Consider the following 25,156-nt stretch of genomic DNA (forward strand, 5'->3'; position numbering starts at 1 on the left):
AGAAAGTTCCTATGAACATATGTTTGACAAATTTGTACATCTTTGAAATCTTAAAGAAATGGGAGTGGGAATTCTTGTGATGTTCCCTCCAAACTATGAAGTGTAGGATTTTTATGTGGCTGTCACACACTGGGATAAAATTCTGAATGGTTTAAGGACCACATGCCACATGCTTCAGGAGTCCTAGCATTTTTGGCATACTCTAGTGTTTCCAAGAAACCCAGATGCCACACTAGCATTCTGGATGACCTTGAGCCAAATACCATTCCCTTTATGATTCCCTTTCTCTGGCTGCTAACTGAGGGGGAAGAGTGGAATTAATTATCTGCATTATATCTCCAACTTGTGATTTTATTTGTAATTTTCAGCAATTATTGAATCATCATCATTTTAAATAAACATTATTTTTGTTTAAGAATGAAGGATAGAAAAACATACATACATGTATAACATTATTATCTATCTTCTTCAGAAAAAATATTATCTACAAGAAATGCTATACCTTGTTGGTTTATATCCCTGATTCCCTCTTTAATGTTAGGAAAGAACTGATAAGATTTTCTTATGCTTAAGGAAGAACATGGGTGGTGAAAACAGGAATGATAATTGAAGGAATCAATTGTATTGTACATCTTTGTTCTATTTTTTATTTTTATTTTTTATCTTTTTTGCCGTGCTGGGATCAAACCCAGAGCTACGTGCATGCTAGGCAAGCATTCTACTACTCAGCTATGTCCCTGGCTTTGTGTACATTTTTACATTCAACAGTCTTTTCTCTTTCCAGGAACAGCTAACACATAGACAGGTTCATAGCCAAGTCAGTTCATAAAGAGTTAATAAAGAAACATAGTAGAGGAATCATACAATTTAACTTCTTGGGGTCATGCATCAGCAGAGAGGGAATTAGAAATAGAGAAATAGAGCCTTGATGAAAAGAAAAAGGTAAAATTGTGTGTGTGTGTGTGTGTGTGTGTGTGTGTGTGTGTGTGTGTTATTTAGGGCCTGTAAAATGCGTATCAACTGCTCCATAATCACTAGATTTTGCAACTCATTTCATGTGCCTCAGAGACCTGCCCCCACCCCCCATTACAGGTACTGTGGCTGATCCTCAGCCTTCTAATGACTTCTAAAACCCATCAGCATGTGTACTCTGAGGCTACAGTCCCCACTTCTCAGGAGCTGCTCCCAGTAAAACACTGAACGTGGAAGGGATACTGAGGCAAGCTAGCTCCCACGACTCATGGACTCAAGGTTCCATGATGGTTCTGAAAGATCTTTAGACTACCTGGGTGGCCAAAAATATGTCTAGTTAATTTTCCTTCCTTCGAAACTTATGTGTGGTCAGCCTTATATGGCTGCTTGTTTATTTCCTTCACAGGCTGTCCTGGTTAGTTTTCTAGAAGAGGTAACCTCAATTGAGGAAAGGCCTCCATAAGATGGCTGTCAGGCAAACCTATGGGGGTGTTTTTTTGATAATTGATGGATGTGGCAGAGCTCAGCCCATTTCCAGTGGTCCCACTCCTGGAGAAGTGGTCCCGGGCATATAAGAAAGCAAACTGAGAAATCTAGGGCAAATAAGCCACTGTGCATCACTCCTCCATGGCTTCTGCCTTCAGATTCCTGCCTTGACTTCCTGCAGTGATGGAGTGTGGGCTGAGAGTTGTAAGATGAAATGAACCCTTTCTTCACCAAGTTGCTTCTGGTCATCTTTTATCATGGTAATAGAAACCCTAAGACACAGGCATTTCCCCTGACTGAAATCTTGGCATACTGAACTCTGCCTTTTCCCAGCTGTATGCTGAATCTTGTTCCTTTATGGACTCTGCTGACATATAAATACAGTTTTTCCAGTCACAGAAAATGTTTCGTGTGTTGCATTGGGATCAAAAGAGTAAGAATAAAGATATATATTTGGCTTAGTTTAGAGAAGCTTCAGGATTTTGTGTGTGTGTGTGTGTGTGTGTGTGTGTGTGTAAAAAGAGCTGGGAAGAAAATGCTTCACAATGCACTTCTAAGAGTTTTTAAAATTTTTTTCATTCAAACAAATGTTTAATACTTTGAAATATAAAACCAAATACTGGGATTAATAATACAAATTTTTGAAAACAAAATCAAAGGCCTTGGAGATAGCACACAACATTTGCCCCACTGAAAAGGGGCATCTGTTGCTCTGTGGTTAGTTAAGTGATACTTAAGATTAGCTAGCTGAACTTCAGGGCTAGAGAGGTAACTCAATCAGTAAAGTGATTGACATGCAATCCCCAGCAGCTGACTTTGAGCCCTAGAACCCATGTACAAAAGGTAGGCTTGGAAGCACACCTTTGTAACTGTAGCATTGGGAGGCAGATTTGGATTCCTGGGACTAGATAGCAAGACAACCTGATTATTTGGAGAGTTCCAGCCCAGTGAAAGATCCTATTTCAAGAAAGAAGCTGGGCAATGCTTTTTTTTTTATTGGTAAAGAATTTGTTTCCTTCATTCCCTACTGTCATTTAATTTTGAACATTACTATGGACTTGGTGCTTTTTAGTATGTATATCTTAATTCCTTATCATAATTCTTTTTTGTTACTAAAATCCTTGCATACTGAACTCTGCCTTTGTGTCTGTTCCTCAGAGGACCCTACTAACACACAGATTAGAAACCCAGGGTTATCAAAGAGTGGGCAATCTGAGGGAAGGAATCAGCAAGTCGGGCACAGGAGGGGAACAACTGGAAATGTTTAATGACATGAAATTACTGTAACAAACCCAATACTTTGTATGCTAAATTAAAAAAAATAGTGAAAGGGGGTGTCTTAGTCAGGGTTTCTATTGCTGTGGAGAGACACCATGCCATGGCAACTCTTATAAAGGAGAATATTTAATTGGGGTATCTTGCTTACAGTTCAGAGGTTCAGTCCATCATCATCACGGTGGGACATGGTGGCCGGCAGGCAGAGATGGCGCTGGAAAAGGAGCTGAGAGTTCTACATCTTGCTCAGGCAACAGGAAGTGAACTAAGACACTGGGCGTAGCTTGAGCATAGATGTAACCTCAAAGCCCACCGACACAGTGACACACTTCCTCCCTCAAGGCCACTATCTCCTAATAGTGCCACTCCCTATGAGCCTATGGGGGCCAATTAGCCTATGAGCCTATGGGAGGTGGTGGAGGAAAAACTGTCCTAAATTTAGGCAATAAGAGCCTCATTAACGAGTGTGGTGGCACATGCCTTTAGTCCCAACACCCAGGAGGCAGAGGTAAGTGGATCTCTGAGTTCAAACCTGAGCTTTTCTAGATGAGGTTAAATGGACATAGTTTCGAAAAAGCTGGTGAAACCGAAAGCTTCCAGGAAACCATAGTCCATTCAAGGAAGTAACACGCATGAGCACACTTTTCCAGGTTTGAATAAAAATTTTTGTTGTTGATGAGAAAAGGTCTGTCAAACAGCTCTAGCTCCTCCAGCTCTGGTCCCCCTGCCGAGCCTCGTTGAGGAGGGATGGCAGGCTTGCATCAACCATCCCCGACGGATCAGGGTATTACATGAGAGATAGCCCCGTAAAATGGTTGAATTCAAACTTACCTTAAGGTTGAGGACAGGTCTTAATACTTTCCCTATGCAGTTGTAAATACGCATTATTTGGGCCAAGGACACAGCACATTGGTTGTGGCTAAGGCATAGTATTGTGTCCCAGCTAACACTTGCACCTGGTGACGGTGTACTCCACCGCCAAGTTTAAAAGAAGAGGTCATGTGGAAGTCCCTGGCTAAATTTATGAAAACTATATTGGTGCAGCTTTGCATAAGTATAGAATGCTGTTTCAACAGTAACACGCTGCACCACAAAGGCGTTAGACGCAGCGGTGTTTCTGTACGCACAGTCATAACAAATATTTGCTGAGAACAAACCGGGCAGTACGGTTTGCGTTTTGGGGATCCATGCACAGATGAGACTCAAATTCCAGTTTACTCCGCTCTCATTAAGGACTCCATGCAAACTTGCCTAGATCATTCGCAAAGAGTTCTAGGAGATCTCTCCAAAAATCAACGTGATGTGTTTCCAAGACGACAGAAACCTGGTCGATTAAAAGGTAAACCAGGCACAGACCCACTGCAGCCCATCTAAAAACTCACCCTTGCTTTAAAACTCTCTCTTTATTCCACTCTCTAGAGTTGTATCCCGGGTGATGGGCCAGACTGTTAGCAAAGCAGAAAGTCCTCCCCTAACTTTTCTGCCCGGAAACTGGAACCCTCGGAAGACAAAGGCATGGGTGTGACTCTCCTGTACAGGAGACATCTCTGTTTCTCCGCAGCCTAGCACCGGCTGGTCCCTGCGCCTTGGAGAACATTCCCTGCTCCGTGACCAAGGGTGATTGATTAATCCTCAGAGAAGCGCGAACGCGCCCCCGTGTGGCGCCGGGCCGCCTCAGCGCCGGGTCCGGAACTGAGCGGTCCCTCGGAACCTCGGCGGCGCGTTCCTGGTTTCCGGGGGGGAAGCGGGAAGAGAAGGACCCGGGCTCAGAGGCTCCCCTGGCTCCCCTGGAGGCCATGGCTACTACGGTCGGAAGGCTGCTGCTTTGGCGGCCCTGCCCGGGCGGCGGGACCCGCTGCCGTGAGTTTTTGCGTTCCCAGCCTGGGAAGACAGTCTGGGGTGCAGGAATCGGGGAAAGAGAAGGGACGCGGGCATGGGCGGCGCTTGCGGGGCTTTTAGGAAGGAGTCCCAGTCTCCTGCAAACACGTCCCCATCTCCTCTAGGGAGTGAGTACTCGTGCTGGCCTGGCCGAGTTCCTTGCTTTGGGGTTTGGAAGAAAAATTCAGCGTTTCTCGTGCCAGATATTGATAGTTTGGGCATGGGCTTTCCCCTCTCCTGGAGTTTTCTTGCCCCCCCCCCCCCCCCCCCCCGACTCTTTCCAACTCCAACATTGCCTTCTTCCCACTATCTGGTGTAGTTTCCTCCCGCTTGGTTTTGGGACGCCAATGAGGAGATCGGTAGTCATGTGAGAGAAAACCAGAGGTGTGCGCCTATGCTAGCTAAATTATTCATGCTATAAAGTGGTATAAGTATGCCCCGGTCGAATTTTTTACCTATGTTCTGCAAAATTCTATTGCTTTCTTTACTTGTTACAGGCCCATAGTAAGCTACTTACTTATTCAGTTTTTGATTTTTTTCCCCCCTAGGATTTATAGCGACATCACCAGCTGCTCAGCTGTCACCCACCGAACTGATAGAAATGCGGAATGATCTTTTTAATAAAGAGAAAAGTAGGCAGTTATCGTTAACTCCCCGAACAGAAAAGATCGAGGTTAAGCATGTTGGGAAAACTGATCCTGGCACTGTCTTCGTGATGAATAAAAACATTTCAACTCCCTACAGTTGTGCCATGCGTAAGTAGCAGAATCAGCGTACAGTTTTGATCATTTTACACGAGCTGTGTAGAACACCACAGAGGAGAAAATCCTGTAGTTGCTTTGTGAAGCTATAGAATTTACTTGGCGCTTTATTGTCGTTCATGGGCCCTTTTACTTTGTGGGCACTGTGGATGTTGCAGCATTTCTGTGAGGTACAGTTTGTCTCCAAGTTTGCTTGACTATGACTAAGCTTAGGGTGCTTGGTGCTGGTGAAACTCTCTTTCCATGTACTGGAGGCATTTATCCTGAGGTCTCATTAAAGTGTTTTGAGTTTTTTTTTTTCCTACCTTTTCCTTTTTAGCTTTTTTTTTTTCTAGCCGAATATAACGCTCATCTGCTTGCTCTCTGCCCCTTGTGTTGTGGTTTTGTTTGGTATAGGTACTAAATGTGTGAATGGAAATGCTAAGTGCAGTGAATGTTAAAGTTAATTGTTTTGTATGTACTGTTAGAGAGATCCTTGGGCTTACATATGATTTGGTGTGGAAATGAAGGGGCTAAAGACATTTGGGTAGGGCTTTGATAGATATGATATTTAAATTTAAATATCTCCCAAATAGTAGATAGGAATGATTGGCTGTGTAGTTTAAACTTTAAGAGACTCAGTAATAATACCATTTAAGTAACTGACAGGATTAGTTGCCAGCTGAAACTGGCTTAAGGCATGTGTACTCAATCTCCCTCTACTCTTGACTCTTAAACAAGCACTGATGATAATTAGTCATTTGATTTTCATGTATTTCTTAGCCTGTGCTGTGGTAGACAGTAGGAGATTACAGAGGAGGGTAAGACAAACCTAAGGCCGGAATGGAGCTCTATACATACCGTCTGCAGAGATGAAGTTTCTGAGCCGTCCTCATCTTGACCCCTGGTTATGGAACTTTTGTACTAGTTTATATGTTAGACTCTAGTTTCATCATTTTTGTGAGTATGTGTAAAATGTGTGACCAGGGTTAGAATTTCTTAGGGTAGGGCAATGGAACAGATTAGAGGTGACTGGTTTACATGTGAATTCACATTTATAATCTTACAATGGTAATTGCATTATTTAGTTTGAAATGTCTGTGTAATGGAATAATGGCAGAAAGAGGTGGTTTGGGAGCAAGACTCAAGGATAATTTAAACAGATTTATGTGAGTGTAGATATATTTTCCTTTTCTTCTGACTTGTGTACGAATCAAGCCATGTGTCCATGTTGTTTCTCTTTGAATATTTAATTGATATAGGTCTTTGAAGATTATTTTATTAACTGGCAAATTAACTTAAGATTACACTTAGCTTTAATAAATTTTGTTAAAGGTTTGAGTAATTGGTTAATAATGTCTCTGTGTGTTGATGTTTTCTTTTTAAATTTGTCATATGTATAATATATAGTATTTCTGCAAGAATAATTGGCAGAATTTTGCTTTTCATTGTCTCAGAATGTAGCACTTAAACATGTAGCTTTTCACTTTGGATTTTGTTAGATTTAGATCACCAATCAATTTTGTGTTCCTAGATTTAAGTGAGTGGTACTGCAGGAAATCCATTTTGGCTCTTGTGGACGGACAACCATGGGGCATGTATAAGCCTTTGACCAAGTCCTGTGAGATTAAATTTCTTACCTTCAAAGACCCTGACCCAACAGAAGTGAATAAGGTATTTTCCTGCCTCCTCCAGTTTTTTTTTTTCTTCTCCTTTTAAATCAAACTTATGTTCTATGAAGTATAAAATCTAAAAATATGGCCAAACTCATATGTGGTATCTACTAGATAGTATTTTACTGGGCAGCTTAGGTATTTTTGTAGCTCAAAATACTAGTGGTATCAACTTGTCTGTATTTTGGATTGAGAAAACTATAGGGCATGTCATTTATGCTCATAACTTTTGGTAACCCTCTATATAATTGGGAGTTCCACTCCTACTGATACAACTTGAATTTGGTCTGAAATCAGACCATCTTCTGTGGATGATTTTCGTAACTTTTTGACTCTGTTCCACCCCCAACTCCCTTATTTTTACTACTTAAAACATCACCCTTTACAGTTCTATCAAGTTTTATTAGTGACTTTTTGGGGGTCATGTCATTTATCCGTGAAGAACTTGCCTGCATGGTAGAGTTAACATAGCTTTCTGGGGCTTGCATGATGTGCCTCCAGCCTGCTCTCTTAGTCTTCCCTCCTACTGGATCTTTTCCCCTCTTCCTTGCTCTGGCCACATGAGAGTACTTGGTGACTAATGATTTATGCTTTATTATCCTGCCTGCTTTTGCCAGTGCTCTTCCTTCAATGCAGATCGCTTTCTCTCCCCTTTAAAATTCTGTTTATGTTCTGTGGTTCAGTTAAAATAACATCTGCTCTGTGGAACCTACCAGGTCTCTGCTTGTCAAAATTCTTTAGGCTCTAGCAACACTTGGCTAGTGTCTCTATATACAGTATTTTCATCTTATTGCTGGGTGCATTAGATTCCTGCTTCTGTGAATGCAGAGATAATTTCCTTTTTGGATCTAGTCCTTCACATCAGGAAGTGTTTGATAAACATCTGTTGAAATGATGTACTTAAACAAGAAGATGATAGAAGCTTTAGTAGTAGTAACACTGAGTATCTATTATGCATGAGGTACTGGTTTAAGTAATTTATAGGTGTTCATTTTGTCTCATATAAACTCTAGAGAGTAGGTGCATTTCTTCCTATTTGCCATGAACAAATGATAAAGAGAGCATCCACAACTTGACTAAGGCTACTAGTTACAAAGTGGTAAAGTCTGGATGTGAACCTAGGTATTTTGGCAAAAGCACAATAGATTTTGATTGTATTAATGGCATAATTGCTCTGGATGAATGGGCAGGTATTGGAAAAATATGTGCTAAGCCAAGAGATGATTTCAGTTTTAATAATGTAGAAACTTGAGTGAATCTTAGTGTGTTACATTTATGTGTATGTTTCTTTCTTTAGGCTTATTGGCGTTCCTGTGCTATGATGATGGGCTGTGTAGTAGAAAGGGCATTCAAAGATGATTATGTGGTCAGCTTGGTCAGAGCACCAGAAGTTCCTGGTAATATATACATAACTATTTTTACTTTTAAGATCTGTGAATATTTTGGTATTTATTTTTGATTATGTACAGAGTTTATTTCTGATTTTATCTAGTATAAGACTGTGCACGTGCTTCATGTATTGTAGGTAATAAAATTACTGTTAGGATGAAATGTGAAGTAATTTGATGTCAGTAATTAACACAAAATTAGTTACTCTTGAATACAAATGTTAAGGAATTACACTGTCATAGTGTTTTGTTTTTTTAAAAAGACTGTTTCTGAATTGAATTTGTGGGAGGGTGAGGAAATGGAAAGATGGGTAGGCTGCTGAGAAGAACTGTGCTTAGGGGTGGTTCCATTCTTCAGAAACATGACCAGAGGGGTACCACATAGATGAGGTGTAAGGATAAGAATCTAACCATGTTAAAATCAGAATTTCTCATTATTATGTGTAGCAGCAATGTGTGAAACTAATATATATGTGTATGTGTGTTTATGTATGTGTGCTTATGTATGTGTGTGTGTGTGTGTGTGTGTGCCAAAATACATGAAAGAAGCTCAGATAATGATTCTAAGAACAAAAAATAAAAAAAATAAAGATATCTAAGATATTATGAAGAAACTGGGCATTTCCTGCGTGTTTAGTCATACATCTACTTAAGTGTTATCCCTTTGTAGTTTTGTATCCAGCATCCATTTGAGATCCCTATAGTGTAATATCCCTGAAGAAAGTGTGAATGTTTAGAAAAAATGATGCTCTTTGGATTGACAAAAGACGAACTGGTGTTTTTGATAGGAGTTTTATGATGCCCTAGCATGCACCTGGGGTATGAAAATAGTTTTATAATTTGTAGAGTTTGGGGCAATTGCATTCTATGACCTAACTAATCAATTGTTATAGATTAGAAACTTCTTGCCCTAACAGATTTGTGTTCCTTTTTCTTTTTCCTTGCTGTTGGATTTACAGTAATTGCTGGGGCTTTCTGCTATGATGTCATTTTGGATAAGAGACTGGATGAATGGATGCCAACGAAAGTAAGTATACTCTTTGGAGTATTATTTTTTGAGTGTGTGTTACACTCTGATAAAATAGTACTGTTAATACTACTGAATGGTACTGCACATTGAAGACACTTAAGAGAACCTCTCTCTATGAGTATTTATTATCTATGTGCCTGTCAGTCACCAATCTGTCATTTGCCCATCCATGCTTTCTCTATTACTCTATATCTGTTAATGATTTGTCAGCTTACTTGTGACATATGTTTGGATTAGGATATTCACAATAGTGAAGTCAGACATTTTGTAGTTTTTTGTCTTGCTTGACTTTCTGTTTTTTGTTTGTTTACTTATTTTTTCTTTGTTTCCCCATAAGACAAGAGTCTTACAGTATAGCCTGGCTGGCCTGGAACTAACTATGTAGATCAGTTGACCTCAGACTCACAGAGATCCACCTGCCCCTGCCTCCTGAGTGCTGGGATTAAAGGTGTGCGCCACCATGCCTAGCTTTTGAGGTGCCTTTCTTAAGGTAGTAGTTTTAGGATGTCCAGAATATAAGATATAGAAGCTGGGCTGGAGAGATGGCTTAGTAAGAACACTAGCTATATATGCTGTCTAGCTTTTTTCAACTTGACAGAAGCTAGACTCCTAGGGGAAGAATGAACTTCAGCTGAGAAAATGTCCCCACCAGATTGGCCTGTGGCCAACTCTGTAGAGAGTTTTCTTAATTAGTGATTGATGTGGGAGGGCCCAGTTCATTGTGGGTGGTGCTATCCCTGGGCTGGTGGTCCTGGATGCATAAGAAGGTCAGCTGAGCAAGCCATGGAAGCAGGCCATTAAGCAGTACTACTCCATGGCCTCTGCATCAACTCCTCCTTAGATGATGGGTCATGATGTAGAATTATGAACGAAATAAACTTTCCTTCTCCATGACCATGCTTGTGTTCATGGTGTTTTATCACAGCAATCAAAATTCTGTAATTAAGATGCTGTGACAGCATGAGGATCTGAGTTCAAATCTCTAGTACCCATGAAAAAAGCCGAGTGTGACTGCACCTACTTGTAACCCCTTGCACTGTTGGGGGTGTTGGAGCAGAGAGGGGAGGATCGTTGGGGGTTTGCTGATCACCAGCCTAGGTTCAGGTCCTGTGACCGACACTGTTTGATGGGAATATGGTAGAGAGTGATAGAGCAGGACACCTGATAACTGATGTTCTCTTCTGGCCTCAGCATGTATCCCCCACCCCAGCAGGTTCACATCTACCACCCACTACACAGACACACAGACACACACATTGAGTACATATATATTATACACACACACATATCATATACATGTGGATGTGGATGTGTGAGCTGAACTTGTTAATGTTGTGTTAGGGGACCTGGATTCCTAGAGCAGTGTAGCTAGAGTTTTCCTGCCTGGCCCACCTCAGGACAAATCTCTCTCACCTGCCAGACCCACAGCTGCTCAGACCCGACCAAGTAAACACAGAGACTTATATTGGTTACAAACTGTATGGCCGTGGCAGGCTTCTTGCTAACTGTTCTTACAGCTTAAATTAATCCATTTCTATAAATCTATACCTTGCCACGTGGCTTGTGGCTTACTGGTACTTTACATCTTCCTTGTCCTGACTGCAGCTGGCAGTGTCTCTCCCCACCCAGCTTCCTGTTCTCTCAATTCTCCTCTCTGTTAGTCCCGCCTATACTTCCTGCCTGGCCACTGGCCAATCAGTGATTTATTTATTGACCAATCAGCAACACATTTGACATACAGACCATCCCACAGCAGAGCGGAATTTGAAAACAACCACCTTACACTATTTCAGTCTTTTGTATACAGTAGGAGTTCTGTATATGCAGGAGTCATACCAAGAGGGAGAGGAGGCTGGAGAGATAGCCAGGCAATGAAAAGAGCTCTTGCTGTTTTCACTGAGGACCCGGGTTCTGTTCCTAGCACCTACCTACATCAGGCAGCTCCCAAGTGCCTGTAACTCCAGTTCTAATAGACCTGACACCCCCTCCTGGCTTCTGTGGGCACGTGCACATACAGACAGACAAATAAAATAAATAACTTTTTTTTTTTTTTAAAAAAGGAGGGAGTTTAACTAAAGAATCAGACATGAAAATCTGACCCAAATAGCAGCGACATACGTAACAAACCCTCAACTGACTGCAGTCCTCATTGGCTGGGGATTTGCTGACACTCCCTGACCAGTGAAACTGAGGGATGAAAACAGTGATATTTTTCTCACGCATTTATTGAACATAGTTTTAGTCATGTGTACACCGTATGCATCTTCTATGTCTCACTGCTTATGAATGTTTTTACTTGCTGTGTTATAATTTTAGTAAACATTTATTTTTATATTTTGGGTGAAATGCTAAAATTTTCTCTGCAGATTTATCTTTAACAGTTTTTACTGACTAGTATGATATCTTACAAGTGTTTTAGTTGTGAAATTGAAAGAATGTGTGTAGTCTACATCCTCAAACACCGTGAATGAAAAATGTCGTAACAAATTAGTTTTTCCTCCTTGTAAACTTGGATCTGTAGCACTGAGTGTCCGGTTTTGTCTTTCTGACCTAAGGAGAAACGCTTCTGGGCGAGTGGGTCCTAATGGTTAGTTTTGTTTTTCAGGAGAACCTACGTTCTTTCACAAAAGATGCCCATGCTCTAATTTATAGGGACCTTCCCTTCGAAACTCTGGAGGTTGATGCAAAAGTGGCATTAGAAATATTTCAACATAACAAGTAAGCATTGGCTACATTCTCTCAAGAATAGCATGTAACGAGGAAAACTCAGCTTTTCAGTAATTTTGTCACTTTATTTTCCTTACATATATTCTTCTCGGGTACTGGGGTGAACCTTGGGCCTTGTGCTTCCTAGCAGGTATTCTACCACTGAGCTGTATTTCCAGCCCCCCTTTTACTTCTGATTTTGAGATGCGGTCTCACTAAGTTGTGCAGGCAGACTTGGAAGTTCTCATTTTCTTGTCTTTATGTTTGGAATACCTGGGGTTGTGGGCCTCTTACACTTCCATGCTCAGCAGGAGTTTTTATATTTGATGTACATAAGGCTTCATTTAAGTTTACTTTTTGTTCTATGATTTCTTTTTCTTGATCACGTTTTTCTTTCTGTGTTGTCTGTGTTCGTCTCATTGCTGAGTCCCTGAGGAAAGTGGTCCTTACTCCGTCAGTGATTTCCTCACTGTGTTGTAGTTTCTGTTTTTAGGCCTGCCCTTCTCTTTATCGAGGTAGTGTGATTCCGCTTTTGCTCCACTCTGAAGTGATAACCTGTGCTAAACAACGGTATTGTTTTGGGCACATGGCAGCCTTTTCCTCTTGTTCTTCTACTCCAAGAGAAAAAGGTTAAGACTGAAAACTCAAGTAGTTTGGACAATACTTATGCATTTAGGTCATACTTTTCTTTGTGTGAAATAGCCGTCTGATAGATTTTTCAACATTTCAGTTCCTGCTTGGCTTGTCAAGTCTCTTTTCCCCTTAAAATTTGTAGTTTCCCTTCTGCTTGTGCTGTTAGGAGCAAAATGAATCTAGGTATTCATGTACTAAGAAACGTTACAGTGACTGGAAAGGGAGATCTGTGTTGAAACAAAAGACATTGTAGCCTAAAGCCGCAGTGTATACCTGGAATCGGTAAAGGACGTGGATTAGAATTGCCTTAGGTGTGTAGCTGTGGACTCACAGACTCTCACAGGGATATAGACTCTTCAACTTATTCTCTAGCTTGGCATCTTTTGCAAAGCAGTATACCTCGTAGTGTCTTCCAGAGACATTAATTAATGCAGAAGTGAAAAATCCACAGTTAGCCCAGTTGCAAGACAAGGCCTCCCGAAGGGTAGAAGACAGTGTTTTCCAAGGGATTGGCCGTGAAGCCCTTTCCTGTGAAATGCTTATAGCATATCCTCACTCAGTGCACTTTGTACTAATGTATTGTTTAACTGAACTAAAGTTTAGCTAGTACCTAGTACCATAGGTCAAACCATCCTATAGCGTTGATGCTGTAAGACATCAACCCAATTCCTGGGTTATGAGAACTTATCAGCTTCTTTCCTGACAAAAGTCGAGGCACACAGTTTCCAATAGAAATATGATTAAACTGTTTATCTAATTTTATTAACTTTTCTAGTAGCTACATTAAAAATGTTAAAAGAAAATCAGTGATACTAAAGTGTTAATTTAACGTATGATCAGTATCAAAGCTGCTAAAGATTTTATATTTCCAGTCCCAGATGCTCAGAGTCCAGTGTGCATTTACATGTAGGGCATAGTTCTTTGTTACTTCCCGAATCTAAGTGCTCCATAGCTGTGTTACTCACAGTGTGCTTTTAGCTTCCATCCTGTGTTTGGTGGAATTTTCCTTTTTTCCACTCAACCGTCAGTCTGTAAGGAGCTTTGGGACATTGGTATCTACTCTTTGTGTGATGGGAAGAAGGTGGATAGTTCTGGATAAGTTTAAGAGCACAGGAATAGTGGACTGTGGAAGGTCATTTAGTGACTTGACCTTTCAGTCTGAGAGAAAGGAAGGTACCAACATTGGCTTTGCCTCACAGTCACAAGAGCATCTCATAAAGGAGGGTTAGGGCAGACACATATTTAGGGGAATTCACCCCTCCATCTGCACTGGGTGTCTGGTGGAAAAAGGATGACAGGTGTAAGTCAGTGCTCCCCACTGCACCCACAATTCATGACCTCATGTTCATGCTCACTTGATATCTACTTGACACTTGAGGATAAATGGACAAGTTCTTAGTAAGCTTTTACCTGGGTTTCGAGTTCTGCATGTGTATTAATTAGTTATACTGACAGAGCTGGGTAAGCTCAGAGACTTCAGGCATTAGAATTGATAGGACTTTGGTGCAGTGGATACAGGGTATGGTGTTAGAAGAATCAAGGAAATCTCTGGTTTTTTCACTTAAACACATGAACAGTTATGTTACCATATTAAGATAGGAAACTCATGAAAAACATGTTTAAATTAGAAAAGAAGGAGACTTTTTGTTGTTCTGTTTGGTGACTGGTGGTCTAAAGTGTTTGCGTTGGATCTCCAGCGCAGAAGAGAGTCATGGATTGGGGGCAGAGGTGTGGGAGATTTAACTGCGTCAGTGGAAGCAATTGTAAGTCAGGAAGCTGCTTTCAGGCAGATGCTTACGTGAAAATGAGGGTCTAGGACAGACTGTCTGTAAGAGAAAGGGAAATGGAGGGTGGCCGAAGAGCTAGCTTAGCAGGCAGCTGGGCACGTCACTGAGGCCCGTGGAAAGGATGCTTCGAGAAGTGGAGATGAGCGGAGTGAAGGATCAGAAGTGTCCACTGACAATGATCAGGTGCTGTGGATTTAGTGAGAGGCATTTGGTGGAGCTGTGGGATCTAAGAGGTGTTTGGTGGAGCCGTGGGATCTGTTTGGTGGAGCTGTGGGATCTAAGAGGTGTTTGGTGGAGCCGTGGGATCTGTTTGGTGGAGCTGTGGGATCTAAGAGGTGTTTGGTGGAGCCGTGGGATCTGTTTGGTGGAGCTGTGGGATCTAAGAGGTGTTTGGTGGAGCTGTGGGATCTAAGAGGCGTTTGGTGGAGCCGTAGGATCTAAGAGGTGTTTGGTGGAGCTGTGGGATCTAAGAGGTGTTTGGTGGAGCCGTGGGATCTGTTTGGTGGAGCCGTGGGATCTATTTGGTGGAGCCGTGGGATCTATTTGGTGGAGCCGTGGGATCTAGCCTGAGAAGCGGGAGTGTGGAGAAGGAAGCTCCAGCTGAAACAACCCTGCAGCTGAAGTGGAAACGAGGCATCTTTAGGGTTTGACTTTTTTTTTTCTTTTTGTGTACTTCTCAGGTATAAAGTGGACTTCATAGAAGAGAAGGCATCTCAGAATCCCGAGAGAATAGTCAAGTTACACAGGTAAGAGTCTACAGTTGGGTGGCTATGCTACAGTAAGCCTGGATTGTTACCCTGGGGCAGTGTGTTGGCCAGAGGAAATGCTTGTCTACTGTGTCGTGCTAGCATCACCTCACTCCGTTGCTTTGTTAGTATTCACGTGGCAACCTAGAGATCACATGATCTCCAGCGACAGTTGTGGTTTGTGTTTTTCATTTTATGCATTTTTTTTTTTTAACCTTTCTGTGTTCGCGTGAGATAGGGTCTCCTATAAACTGGCCTTACATATGTGATGCTCCTGCTTCAGCCTTCTGAGTGCTGGGATTACAGGCATATGCTACCACATGTGATTTTGTGATTTATTTTTATTCAGTTGAAGATTTTTGATTTTGAAATTGGGCAAAACGTTCAGATAGGAATTGGACACACTAGTTTTGTGTATAGAAGAACCGTGAGTGCTAATTTGTTACTTATGGTTCATGTAAATTGAATTGGAATGTATTCTCTGATGCAGAGATGAAGAAAATCTACTGCTTATGTTGATGGTTTCCCATGGCGAGCAGTTTCCAGAGTGGGATGGGGGGAGGGAAGGAGAGAGGAGAGACGGGAGAGAAGAGGCGCTCATGGTGCAAACTCTTTCAGAGGTGGACGCTGAGGGTCTTCTGTTGCTCTCCGCCTTATCCCCTGAGAAAAGGCTCTCACTGAACAGGAAGCTTGTAGCTTCAGCTACACTGGTCAGCAAGTGCAGTCCTGGGATCATCTGTCCCTGCCCCTCATGTAACGGGAGTTAGAGGCATGTGTAGCTATGCTTGGCTTTTGTGTGGGTGCTGAGTATCGAACTCAGGTCTTTAGGCTTGCTCATCAAGTGCTGTTATAACTCTGAGCCTTTTCCCCAGTTCCAAAGTCCCAGGGTGTTTTTTCTTCTGGAGACAGTCCTTTTTTTCTGCATTCAGTCCGTCCTGCATACCGGATTGTAGACTTGGCTACTGTGGGTTATTGTAAGGCTGTAGGTTGTCAGTCTTATACAAGTTGAATGTGCTTGATTGATGGCATGATGCATTCCATAACTCTCAAAATCCTTTATATTTATATGAATCCTAATTAAGAAAGAGATTTCTCTTCCAATTTCCAGTTTCTTCTTTTGGCATTGTATGTCGGGGTTGTTAGAGATGGATTGGGCAGATTGTTTTTATTGAGATCCAGCAGGAAGGAGAAGTAGGTTTTTTTTAGGCTACTGTGATTTGATATTAGTGCTTTCTTATTTATTTTTCTATCAAACCAGAATTGGAGACTTCATTGATGTGAGTGAAGGCCCTCTTATCCCAAGAACTAGTGTTTGTTTCCAGTTTGAAGTGTCAGCCGTCCACAACCTTCCGTCCCCGCAGCCGAACCTCATACGAAGATTTCAGGGCCTGTCTTTACCCACCCACTTGAGAGTAAGTAAAGTCGAAGCGCCACGGCTTCTAGTTTGGGGATGGGCTGATTCTAGACTTGATTTTACGTAAATTTGAAGAACACGCATTTTCATTTTCCTTGTGTTCTACTAATAACTTTGCAAGCTCCTTTATAATGTAAAGTAGATTTATTCAGGAGCAAAGGTTCATTCAAGGAATCAAATTGAGATAGCATTTTTAATTTTCCAAAGTAGCATTTTGTGGTAATTATGTTATAAGAAAGAATAGGTGTCATGCACCTGTGTCTGGTTTCTTCAGTGGTAATACAGTCAGGGTATGGACATGGCTGTCGGAAAATCTGCTGGGTGGGGTTTCATTTCCGTTCCACTGATCACGTGTACCCATCTCTCTTCCATACCCACAGTGTTAGTTATTGTAGCTATAAATGGGGCACCAAATAGGGTAGAATAATTTGTTCCATTTTATTGTTCTTTGTCAAAGTTGCCTTTTTATTTTTGTTTTTTCAATATATTTGTTGTTTGTTTGAGGCAGGCTCTCTCTATACCCCTGGATATTCTGGAACTCACTATGTAGACTAGCTTGGCCTTAATCTCACAGGTGTCCACTTGCTTCTCCTCCAAAGTGCTGAGATTAAAGGCATGTGCCATGATACTCGCCGATATGTTTTTATTAATTTTAATAATATTTCACGTATACAATGTATTTTGGTCATATTTACCCTCCTCCTCCAAGTCCTCTTAGATCCATTATTTTCTACTCCTTTCCAACTCTGTGTCATCCTTTTTTGTATTTCCCACCGGGTCCAGTTTGTACCACCCATGTTCTCATGGGTCTGAGGTCACCCATTAGAGTGTGGTGGGCTTACCAGGGCCCCACCCTTAAAGGAAACTGACTCTTCCTCCCCTTCAGTTATCAATCGCTCAGCTGGGAGTGGGGGATGGTGCGGAAGAGGGGCTGTAAACACGTGATGGGAAGGAGGAGAGGGCAGGAATGGGAGGAATGGTTTAGGTGGGAGAGGGACGGCAGTGTGGGGTGGAGGAGTAAGTCGAGGAACAGCTTACTCTAGGGACATTTGGAAGAGCCACATGGAATTCCTTTTATAAGCTTCGTGTGTGTGTGTGTGTGTGTGTGTGTGTGTGTGTGTGTGTGTGTGTATTCACATAAAAATTTAACTACTGTAATTCCTTTGCACGTCATTTAACTTTAGTGTAATCTTTTTGGAATGATAGCAGGAATTTCTCTAAGCCTCTGTAGTAGTTTGGAAAGAATTGTTACCTTTAATATGTCTAATTTTCTAATATATTAATATGGAATATCTTTTCATTTAAATATTTTTTCATTTAACATTTTTTTTTTTTTTTTTTAGCACATATAGCCTAAAGTTGAACTAAAGGGCAGAGGAATCACAATAGTTAACTGGTTTTGGTCGATTCCAACATGGGAGGCATCGTCTTGACTTCACAGCCTGTTTATTTATAGCTGCAGCGGTCAAGACTGGTATAGAAAGGGCTGGACAGTAGGACAGAATCAGGAATCCACTCTCACCAGTGTGACGACATCCACGTTGCACGTTGGATTTCTCCGCACACATGCTTCTTTCCCTAGTTGTCCCCATTTCTAATTTGAGAGAATCCTCGGTTCGTTCTTCCATTTGTTAGCAAATCCTTTCTACTCCTACCTCAGAGCACAGTCTGATTCTAACCCATCCGCTGCATAGCTCCATACTATGACCTGCTTTCATCCTTACCCTCCACAGTGTAGCCTCTAATTTGTAGTCAAACCATCTGTTTGTTTACCTTTTTCTTTTTTGTTTTTTTTCGAGACAAGGTTTCTCTGTGTGTCCCTGGCTGTCCTGGAACTCACTCTGTAGACCAAGCTAGCCTTGTACTTAGAGATCTGCCTGTCTCTGTCTCCCAAGTACTGGGATCAGAGGCATTCATCGCCACCGCCTGGCTGGCTGTTCACTTAAAAAAAATTATTCCTTTTATGTGTGTGAGTGTTTTTGTCTGCATGTGTATCTGTACCGTGTGGTCTGTAGAGGCCAGAAGATGGCACCAGATCCTGTGGAAGTAGAGTTCCTGATGGTTATGAGCCAGCGTGTAGGTGTTAGGAATTGAACCCGGCTCCTTTAGAACAGCCACTGCTTTTAACCTCCGAGCCATGTTGGTACCTACCAGAATTGTTTGAACTATTATAATTCCTCTGCCCTTCAGTTCAACTTTAGACTATATTTGCTTAAAATATTTTAAGTGAAAAAATATTAAAATAAAATGAAAAGATATTTGTTTTTTTTTCTTTTCTTTTCTTTCTTTTTTCTTTCTTTCTTTTTTGAGACAATGTCTCCTGTAGTCCAGGCTCACCTTGAAGTCACTGTGTAGATTATGGTGACCTTGGTCTTCTGACCCTCCTGCCTTTGAAAGCTGGGATCACAGGTGGGCACCATGTACAGATTGTGTAATTCCTGCCCCAGCTTTCCAATGGTCTCCCTCAAACAACCCAACTCTGTCCTGTGTCACTAAGTCCTGCGGGGTCTACCCGGCTGGCCTTACTGCAGGCCAACTCCTCCGTCTGCTCTGTCCCGGTCCCAGGCTGCGTTCTGCTCTCCAGCTGTCCCTTCTGCCTCAGGAGGGTTAGGTCTTCCTCTTCGGCACACCATGCTGGCTGTAGAAGGGTTTGCATGTGGATAGTGGATAATTTTGCCTTTAGTATAGACTTTCTGAGCTCATTTTGTGTGAAGTGGTCACTGACCACCTCTGTACCTCCCCGTCACCATCCATGAGCTTTCTGCTCATTCTTTGATGGTGCGATTTTTCTGAGTCACGGGTCTGTCATTTCAGGATCACACCATTGCAGGTGGTTCCTGTGACACCCCTGTGATTGTGTGATTGGAAGGATGACCTCTAGCAGGGTCAGATAGGCTAGTTCGGGAGAACACTGTAGTCTTGGGGAAAGTGGGGCACAGTTTTTGCTTCCCATTAGAAAGAAACTGTCAGTGATAGAAGTGATGTAGTAGGACAGTGAAGGAAAACGGCGTGTCCCAGCCAAATGAAATGAGGGTTCTGTGCAGTTCCTTCTGCTAGTCACTTTTATTTTTTCCCAACATAATATTTTTATTGATTATCTGGAAATTTCACATAATATATCCCAAGCACACTCACTTCCCTGTCCTCCCAGGTCTGCCTCCCCGAGTCTTATGATATCCTCCACCCTGCCAAAACACAAACAAAAACAACAGCATCAACAAAAACAGGTCCCGTCTGTGTTGTCCGTATACTCCCTGGAGCATGGTCAAACTCCGTGGCCAGCCCCTTAAGAAAACTGAGGCCTTCCCCACCTGCACCCCCGCCAGAGGCCGTCCGTTGTGGAGAGCTACACTCCAGCATCCTATCACAGTTTTTAAGAGTTCTCTTTGGTGGCTTCGTGTCTAGGTTGTTACTTTTTGGGGTGTGGTGTGGTGAGGGTGGGGGTTGTTACAGAAGCCTTCTGTTCACTTTTGTAATCACACTTCAGTTCTGCGTATCTTCTTACTTGGTTTAAAAAGCTACAGAAAGGACTGGAGAGATGACTCAGCAGTTATACTACACACTGCTCTTGCAGAGGACCAGAGTTTGGTTCTTAGCACCTCCACGGGGAGGCTCCAGCCACCTCTAACTCCAGCTGCAGCGAATCTGAGGCCTCTGGCCTTCTTGGACTTTCCACATGCCCATGCCCACATACAGATATACACATACACATGACTTGAAAAAGCTAGGTAAAGATTGGAACTTTTACAGAACTTTCTTTGGGGGCTGGACAGAAGGCTCAGTAGTAAAGAGCACTTGTTCTTACTGAGGACCTGGGTTCAACTTACACCTCCCATATGATGGCTCAAAACAATCCTTAACTCCAGTTCCAGGGATTCGATGCCCTGTCTGACCTCCACAGGCACCAGGCACAGATATGGTGCACAAACATACATGCAGGGGAAACACTTACACATAAAGATAAAGGAAATCTGAAAACTCCAGCTTCCTTCTGTATGTCATTCATAGCAAATTTTTTCTTTTTCAGGCACATTTTACAATATGGGACAAGTTATTGGAAAGATCACAGAAAAAGGTAAGTTTTCACGGCAGAAATTTCCTTTTTAGAAATTAAGAAACAACCAAAAGCCAAACCAAAACAAATAAAACAAAATACCAAAAAAACCAAAAAACAGCCAACCAAACAAAACCCCACCAAAACAGGGGTAGGAGCTGAAGAGAAGCAAAGGAAACAGAGAGTAATAATCTGTCTTACTAGTAGTGATTATCACCCCAAAGGTCTTTGGGCAGGAATAAAGCTATAATTTGCCTTTAAATTTGTTAGTAGCATACAAATGATACTATAGAACTGGAAGAGAAATGATGTGATGGTAATTGTTCTTAGTAGCTGTGTTAGCCCTAATTGAGTCCCCCCCTTTTTTTTAGTTTTGTAAACTTAATGAGCTTTTGAAAAATGAAGGCTTATGTGATTTAAAGTTGCCGTGACTGTTAAATGTTGAGTGCCCTGAAAAGCTAGGTTCAAAACATGGCTCTAATGTTTAACCTGCATAAGTAAGAGTGTCACATTTCCTGACCTGAGCACTTCCCGCTTTCACTCTTGTTGTCCGCGAGCTGCCCTGAGACCTGCCTCAGCTCTTCCGACTTACTCAGTCACTCTGTGAACAGGAAAGTAAGGCCACCCAACAAACACGTTAAGCACATGACCAGTTTATTTTCAAGTTGTGTATTTCTTCATGACAGTTCTGTCCATGGAATAGGACCATGGGATGTGCTGGTACCTATTTGCAGTGGGTCTGTAACACAATCTGTTCCAAACAGAAATGTGCCCACACAAAATACATGGAATAAGAATACTTTGTGTTTCACTTCTAGTGATTTTTCTCATAGTAATGCTTTTGTTCTATAGACAGAATAAGGTGAGAAACTTGGGAAGCCTACATATAATATGCCTCTGATTACATAGTTTTAAGTGGGATACACTTGGAGATTTATATTGGCAACTTGTCTCTTAAGTCTTTTTTTCTTGTTTAACTTTGTAATAATCACGGAAGGGAAGTGGGACAGGTTGGAGGGTTGAACTGTGGGTAAAGGGTGACCTGAAAGAGCTGTGAAGGAGTAAAGCTGTGGCTGTCTTTACAGGTAACTGAAGATGTAATCAGACAGACAGAGAGCACTGTATCTACCCAGTAGCCTTCTAAAATTTAAGTATGTATAGTAAATTAAAATAAAACCTTTTAATATAATGTGTGTTTGCTTCTGCTCCGTGGATACTTCAGCAAGGTCCATGTCCACAACCTCCATGTGAAAATACACTACATGTGTTGCCATTTTTTTGCGTTTTTAAACAGTGGTGTACTAAACATCTTTGTCCAAAATAATGTGTTTGTCGATGGAAGATGCCATTAACTGTGTAGTTACTGTGTGCCAACATGCTAAGTCCCCCACAGAAAGCTTTTCTGTTGTTTTGTTTGAGACAAGGTCTCAGTTTATAGTTAAGCCTGGCCTGGAACTTGCTATCCAGTCCTCCTGCCTCCGCCTCCAGAGTACTGGAATTAGGGTGTGAGCCTTTATTTAGTTTTCACAACTTGGGACAGATTTTCCATTTCATAAACGAGGAAACAATTTGAATGCAGGTGATTTCACTCAGTCTGTTCTACTTTGTGCTGCCTGTATAGGAATACCTGTATAGGGATGCAATTCTGGAGCTACTGTTAGGTGCTACCAGATGCTAGCCTCCAAAGGTGGTTTTTTGTTTGTTTGTTTGTTTTTAAATACACACACACACACACACACACACAAACACACAGAGGCCATGGAGTGTCACATCAGATTTTCACGCTTTAACTACTGAATATATTTGTATGCATTTAACTATCACCAAATGTGAAAAACCCATGACAGTATTAGAGCCAGAAAAGACATTAGCTTTATATTCCCTTTCATAACTCTTGTCTTACTTGCTGCATTCAGGTTTTGACAAGGGATGTTCCCAACAGTGACTGAAAATACCTGCTTCCTCACACCTTGGAGCAGACTTTGATTACTGATTCTTTTTGGCAACCTTTGCCAAGACAAAGCGTTTTTCCTATTCTGCTCTGAACACTTCTGGAACGGGTGCCGTCTTTGTCTGAAGACTCTGTTTCCCCTGTGTGATATCTTCCCCTCCCCCAGTCTAGTGCCCATTTCTTGCCCAACTCTCATTTCCCTGGAGTTGATCGTTCCAGTCCTTCCTACAGGAAAATCACTGAGGGAGAGGGAACTGGCTTTTCTCTGCACTTACCTTTGAGCAGCTGTTTGGTTAGATACAGAATTCTATTTTGAAAAACAGTTTCCTATCAGCACTCAGAAATAGTCCAGTTGGCAGCCAGCAAGTGACACTGCTGATAAGACTGATAGGCCGTTCTTGTTGGATTTCGGACCTGGAGCCCTGCACCCCTAGGCCCCAGCACACTCTGGACACTGCTAGGACCTTGCTTTCGTTGTTATAAAATTATAACATTCTACGGCTGTGTCGGTCTCAAGCAGTTATTTTTCTTGGCACTTAGTGGGTCTGCTTAAAAAATTTAACTGTATTTTAACTTTATGTGTATGTATACTTTGCCTGCATGTATTTTTCTTCAAGTTCCCCTTTCTCTTCCAGTCTCCCCATTCTTTCAGGTACTGTCCACTTATTTTCAGAAAATTTCTAGTATGCCACATTTTCTTTGCCCTCTAACTCCCTGCCCCCACCTCCTCTGCTAGTGTGTTTATGTAGTTGTTGACAGTGAGTAGGGAAAGCTTAGTTTCTAGCTCAGCAAATGTCTGGGAGAGTGGCTGAGTGCCCAGCTGAGTCTTTTGATACCCTATATAATTTAGTGCTTTATTCACTTAAGTCTTTTGGGTACAAAACTGGGTTGCTGTTTCCTTCCTCAACCCCAGAAAACAGCCCCTCATTTAAATCAGTCACAGCCACATTAGCACGCTCACACTTCCTCATTACTTACCTTCCTCTCCAAACACACCCAGCCTTGCTCATGCCCCAGGAATTTTTGGAATGACTGGAAATGTTGGTCAGGAATAATCCCATCTCTGATGAAGATTGGTCAACAAAGAGAAGTCTAGGAGAGCCGAGCATCAGAGAAGACCCAGCCTTTGGGCCATATCTGGGTTGTGTGGACTGTTACAGTGGGATTATGGTTGGAGAGCTACAGTGTTAAGGATACCTGCTATGGTAGATTGATTTAGATGACAGAAATGGAAATGTTCAAGGTTTGTATTTAACAAGGCTGTAGACACCGTGCTCTGTCCTGTGGTTTTCATCTAAGCCTACCATCCTTAAAAATAGACAAGTCATAGAGATACAATACACTGATTGAGAAACTGAGCCTTGGGTCAAGTCACTTGCCTAGGCATGCAGTATAGCCCAGAGCTCTTCCAAGAAGGCATTAAAGTGCCTTGTGATGCTCAGAACTTTGATTGGAACTGCAGGAAAGTAATGTAGAAAACCCAGTCTGTTACTATCATGCTGTGACTTTGTGGCTGTAGCAGCAAAAAGGATTTTGAAGAATTAAGACTCCAAACAAGGGGGCCTGAAGCTAGACAGTGGTGGATGAAATAACAGTCCAAATAAACACCTTGAGTGTGATTCACCGCCACAGAACCTCTGTGGAACTACAAGACCAGTCCAAGGGTTAAGAGGAGGAATTTATCTTGGCAGCATACACTGCAGAAAGCAGTGGGGCCATGGGGGGTAGGTGCCCTTCCACAGGAATACTGTGTCCTAGCCGGCAGGACCGTTCTCACCGTCCTTATGACTTTTTTCCATTGTCTTCTTTTCGTATAAATATCTTTTGAAATTACACTCTGTACTTTGAAAAAAAAATACACACAAAAGTACTCTAAGTCAACTAAAGACTCATGAAATTTATTTGTCTATAGTGAAAAAGTTGCTTAACAAAATGTTCAGGAGCACTGTCAGAACAGGTATACATTTAATATAATAAGAATACAACTGTCTGTATATACTTTATAAGTGATACTGTGGAGAAAATGACAGAAATTCAAATATTAAGTTTCTGTAAAACAAATTATTAACTATAACGAAGCAACAGGTAGAGTTTTAGATTAAGAGAACACTAATGTGGTACTTTATTATCTTACAAATAGTTCTGTATCTCCAATAAGCTGCACTCCAATAAGTTTCACCCCTTTCAGTGCGTGCAGAAATACAGAGGAAAGCTTGACCATGTGGCTCAGCTATTGAACTGGAACCTAGATTTGGGGTTTCATTTCAAATGAGAAGTGCTCTAAGTTAAATTTTTGTGCCTTGTGAAAGAAATATGGGGAGCTGTCAGGGACCATTCATCATGCCGGTTTTTTAATACTTTATCTTAGTTTTTGGGTTCTTTGAGATAGGGTTTTTCTGCATAGCCCTGGCTGTTCTGGAACT

At 41.8% G+C, this 25,156-nt stretch overlaps 1 protein-coding gene across 3 annotated transcripts in view; it reads left to right on the top strand.

The window, feature by feature from the left end:
* Mrpl39 (mitochondrial ribosomal protein L39) overlaps window positions 1-21,953 on the top strand; it is a 44,980-nt gene extending 23,027 nt beyond the window's left edge. For 2 of the 3 annotated variants that reach the window (XM_059277584.1, XM_059277586.1), the window contains 9 exons: window positions 5,160-5,366; window positions 6,886-7,025; window positions 8,322-8,421; window positions 9,372-9,439; window positions 12,048-12,160; window positions 15,249-15,314; window positions 16,573-16,726; window positions 20,756-20,803; window positions 21,868-21,953. In XM_059277584.1, the coding sequence (XP_059133567.1) occupies window positions 5,213-5,366; window positions 6,886-7,025; window positions 8,322-8,421; window positions 9,372-9,439; window positions 12,048-12,160; window positions 15,249-15,314; window positions 16,573-16,726; window positions 20,756-20,803; window positions 21,868-21,918 (894 nt within the window). In that variant the 5' untranslated portion in view covers window positions 5,160-5,212 and the 3' untranslated portion in view covers window positions 21,919-21,953. Of the gene's footprint in view, window positions 1-4,460; window positions 4,594-5,159; window positions 5,367-6,885; window positions 7,026-8,321; window positions 8,422-9,371; window positions 9,440-12,047; window positions 12,161-15,248; window positions 15,315-16,572; window positions 16,727-20,755; window positions 20,804-21,867 lie in introns of those variants that run through there. The other variant, XM_059277583.1, reaches the window with a different exon arrangement.
* Window positions 21,954-25,156: the final 3,203 nt, after the last annotated feature.

The sequence above is a fragment of the Peromyscus eremicus genome, chromosome 12 (genome assembly GCF_949786415.1).
Source record: "Peromyscus eremicus chromosome 12, PerEre_H2_v1, whole genome shotgun sequence".
Classification (NCBI taxonomy): domain Eukaryota; kingdom Metazoa; phylum Chordata; class Mammalia; order Rodentia; family Cricetidae; genus Peromyscus; species Peromyscus eremicus.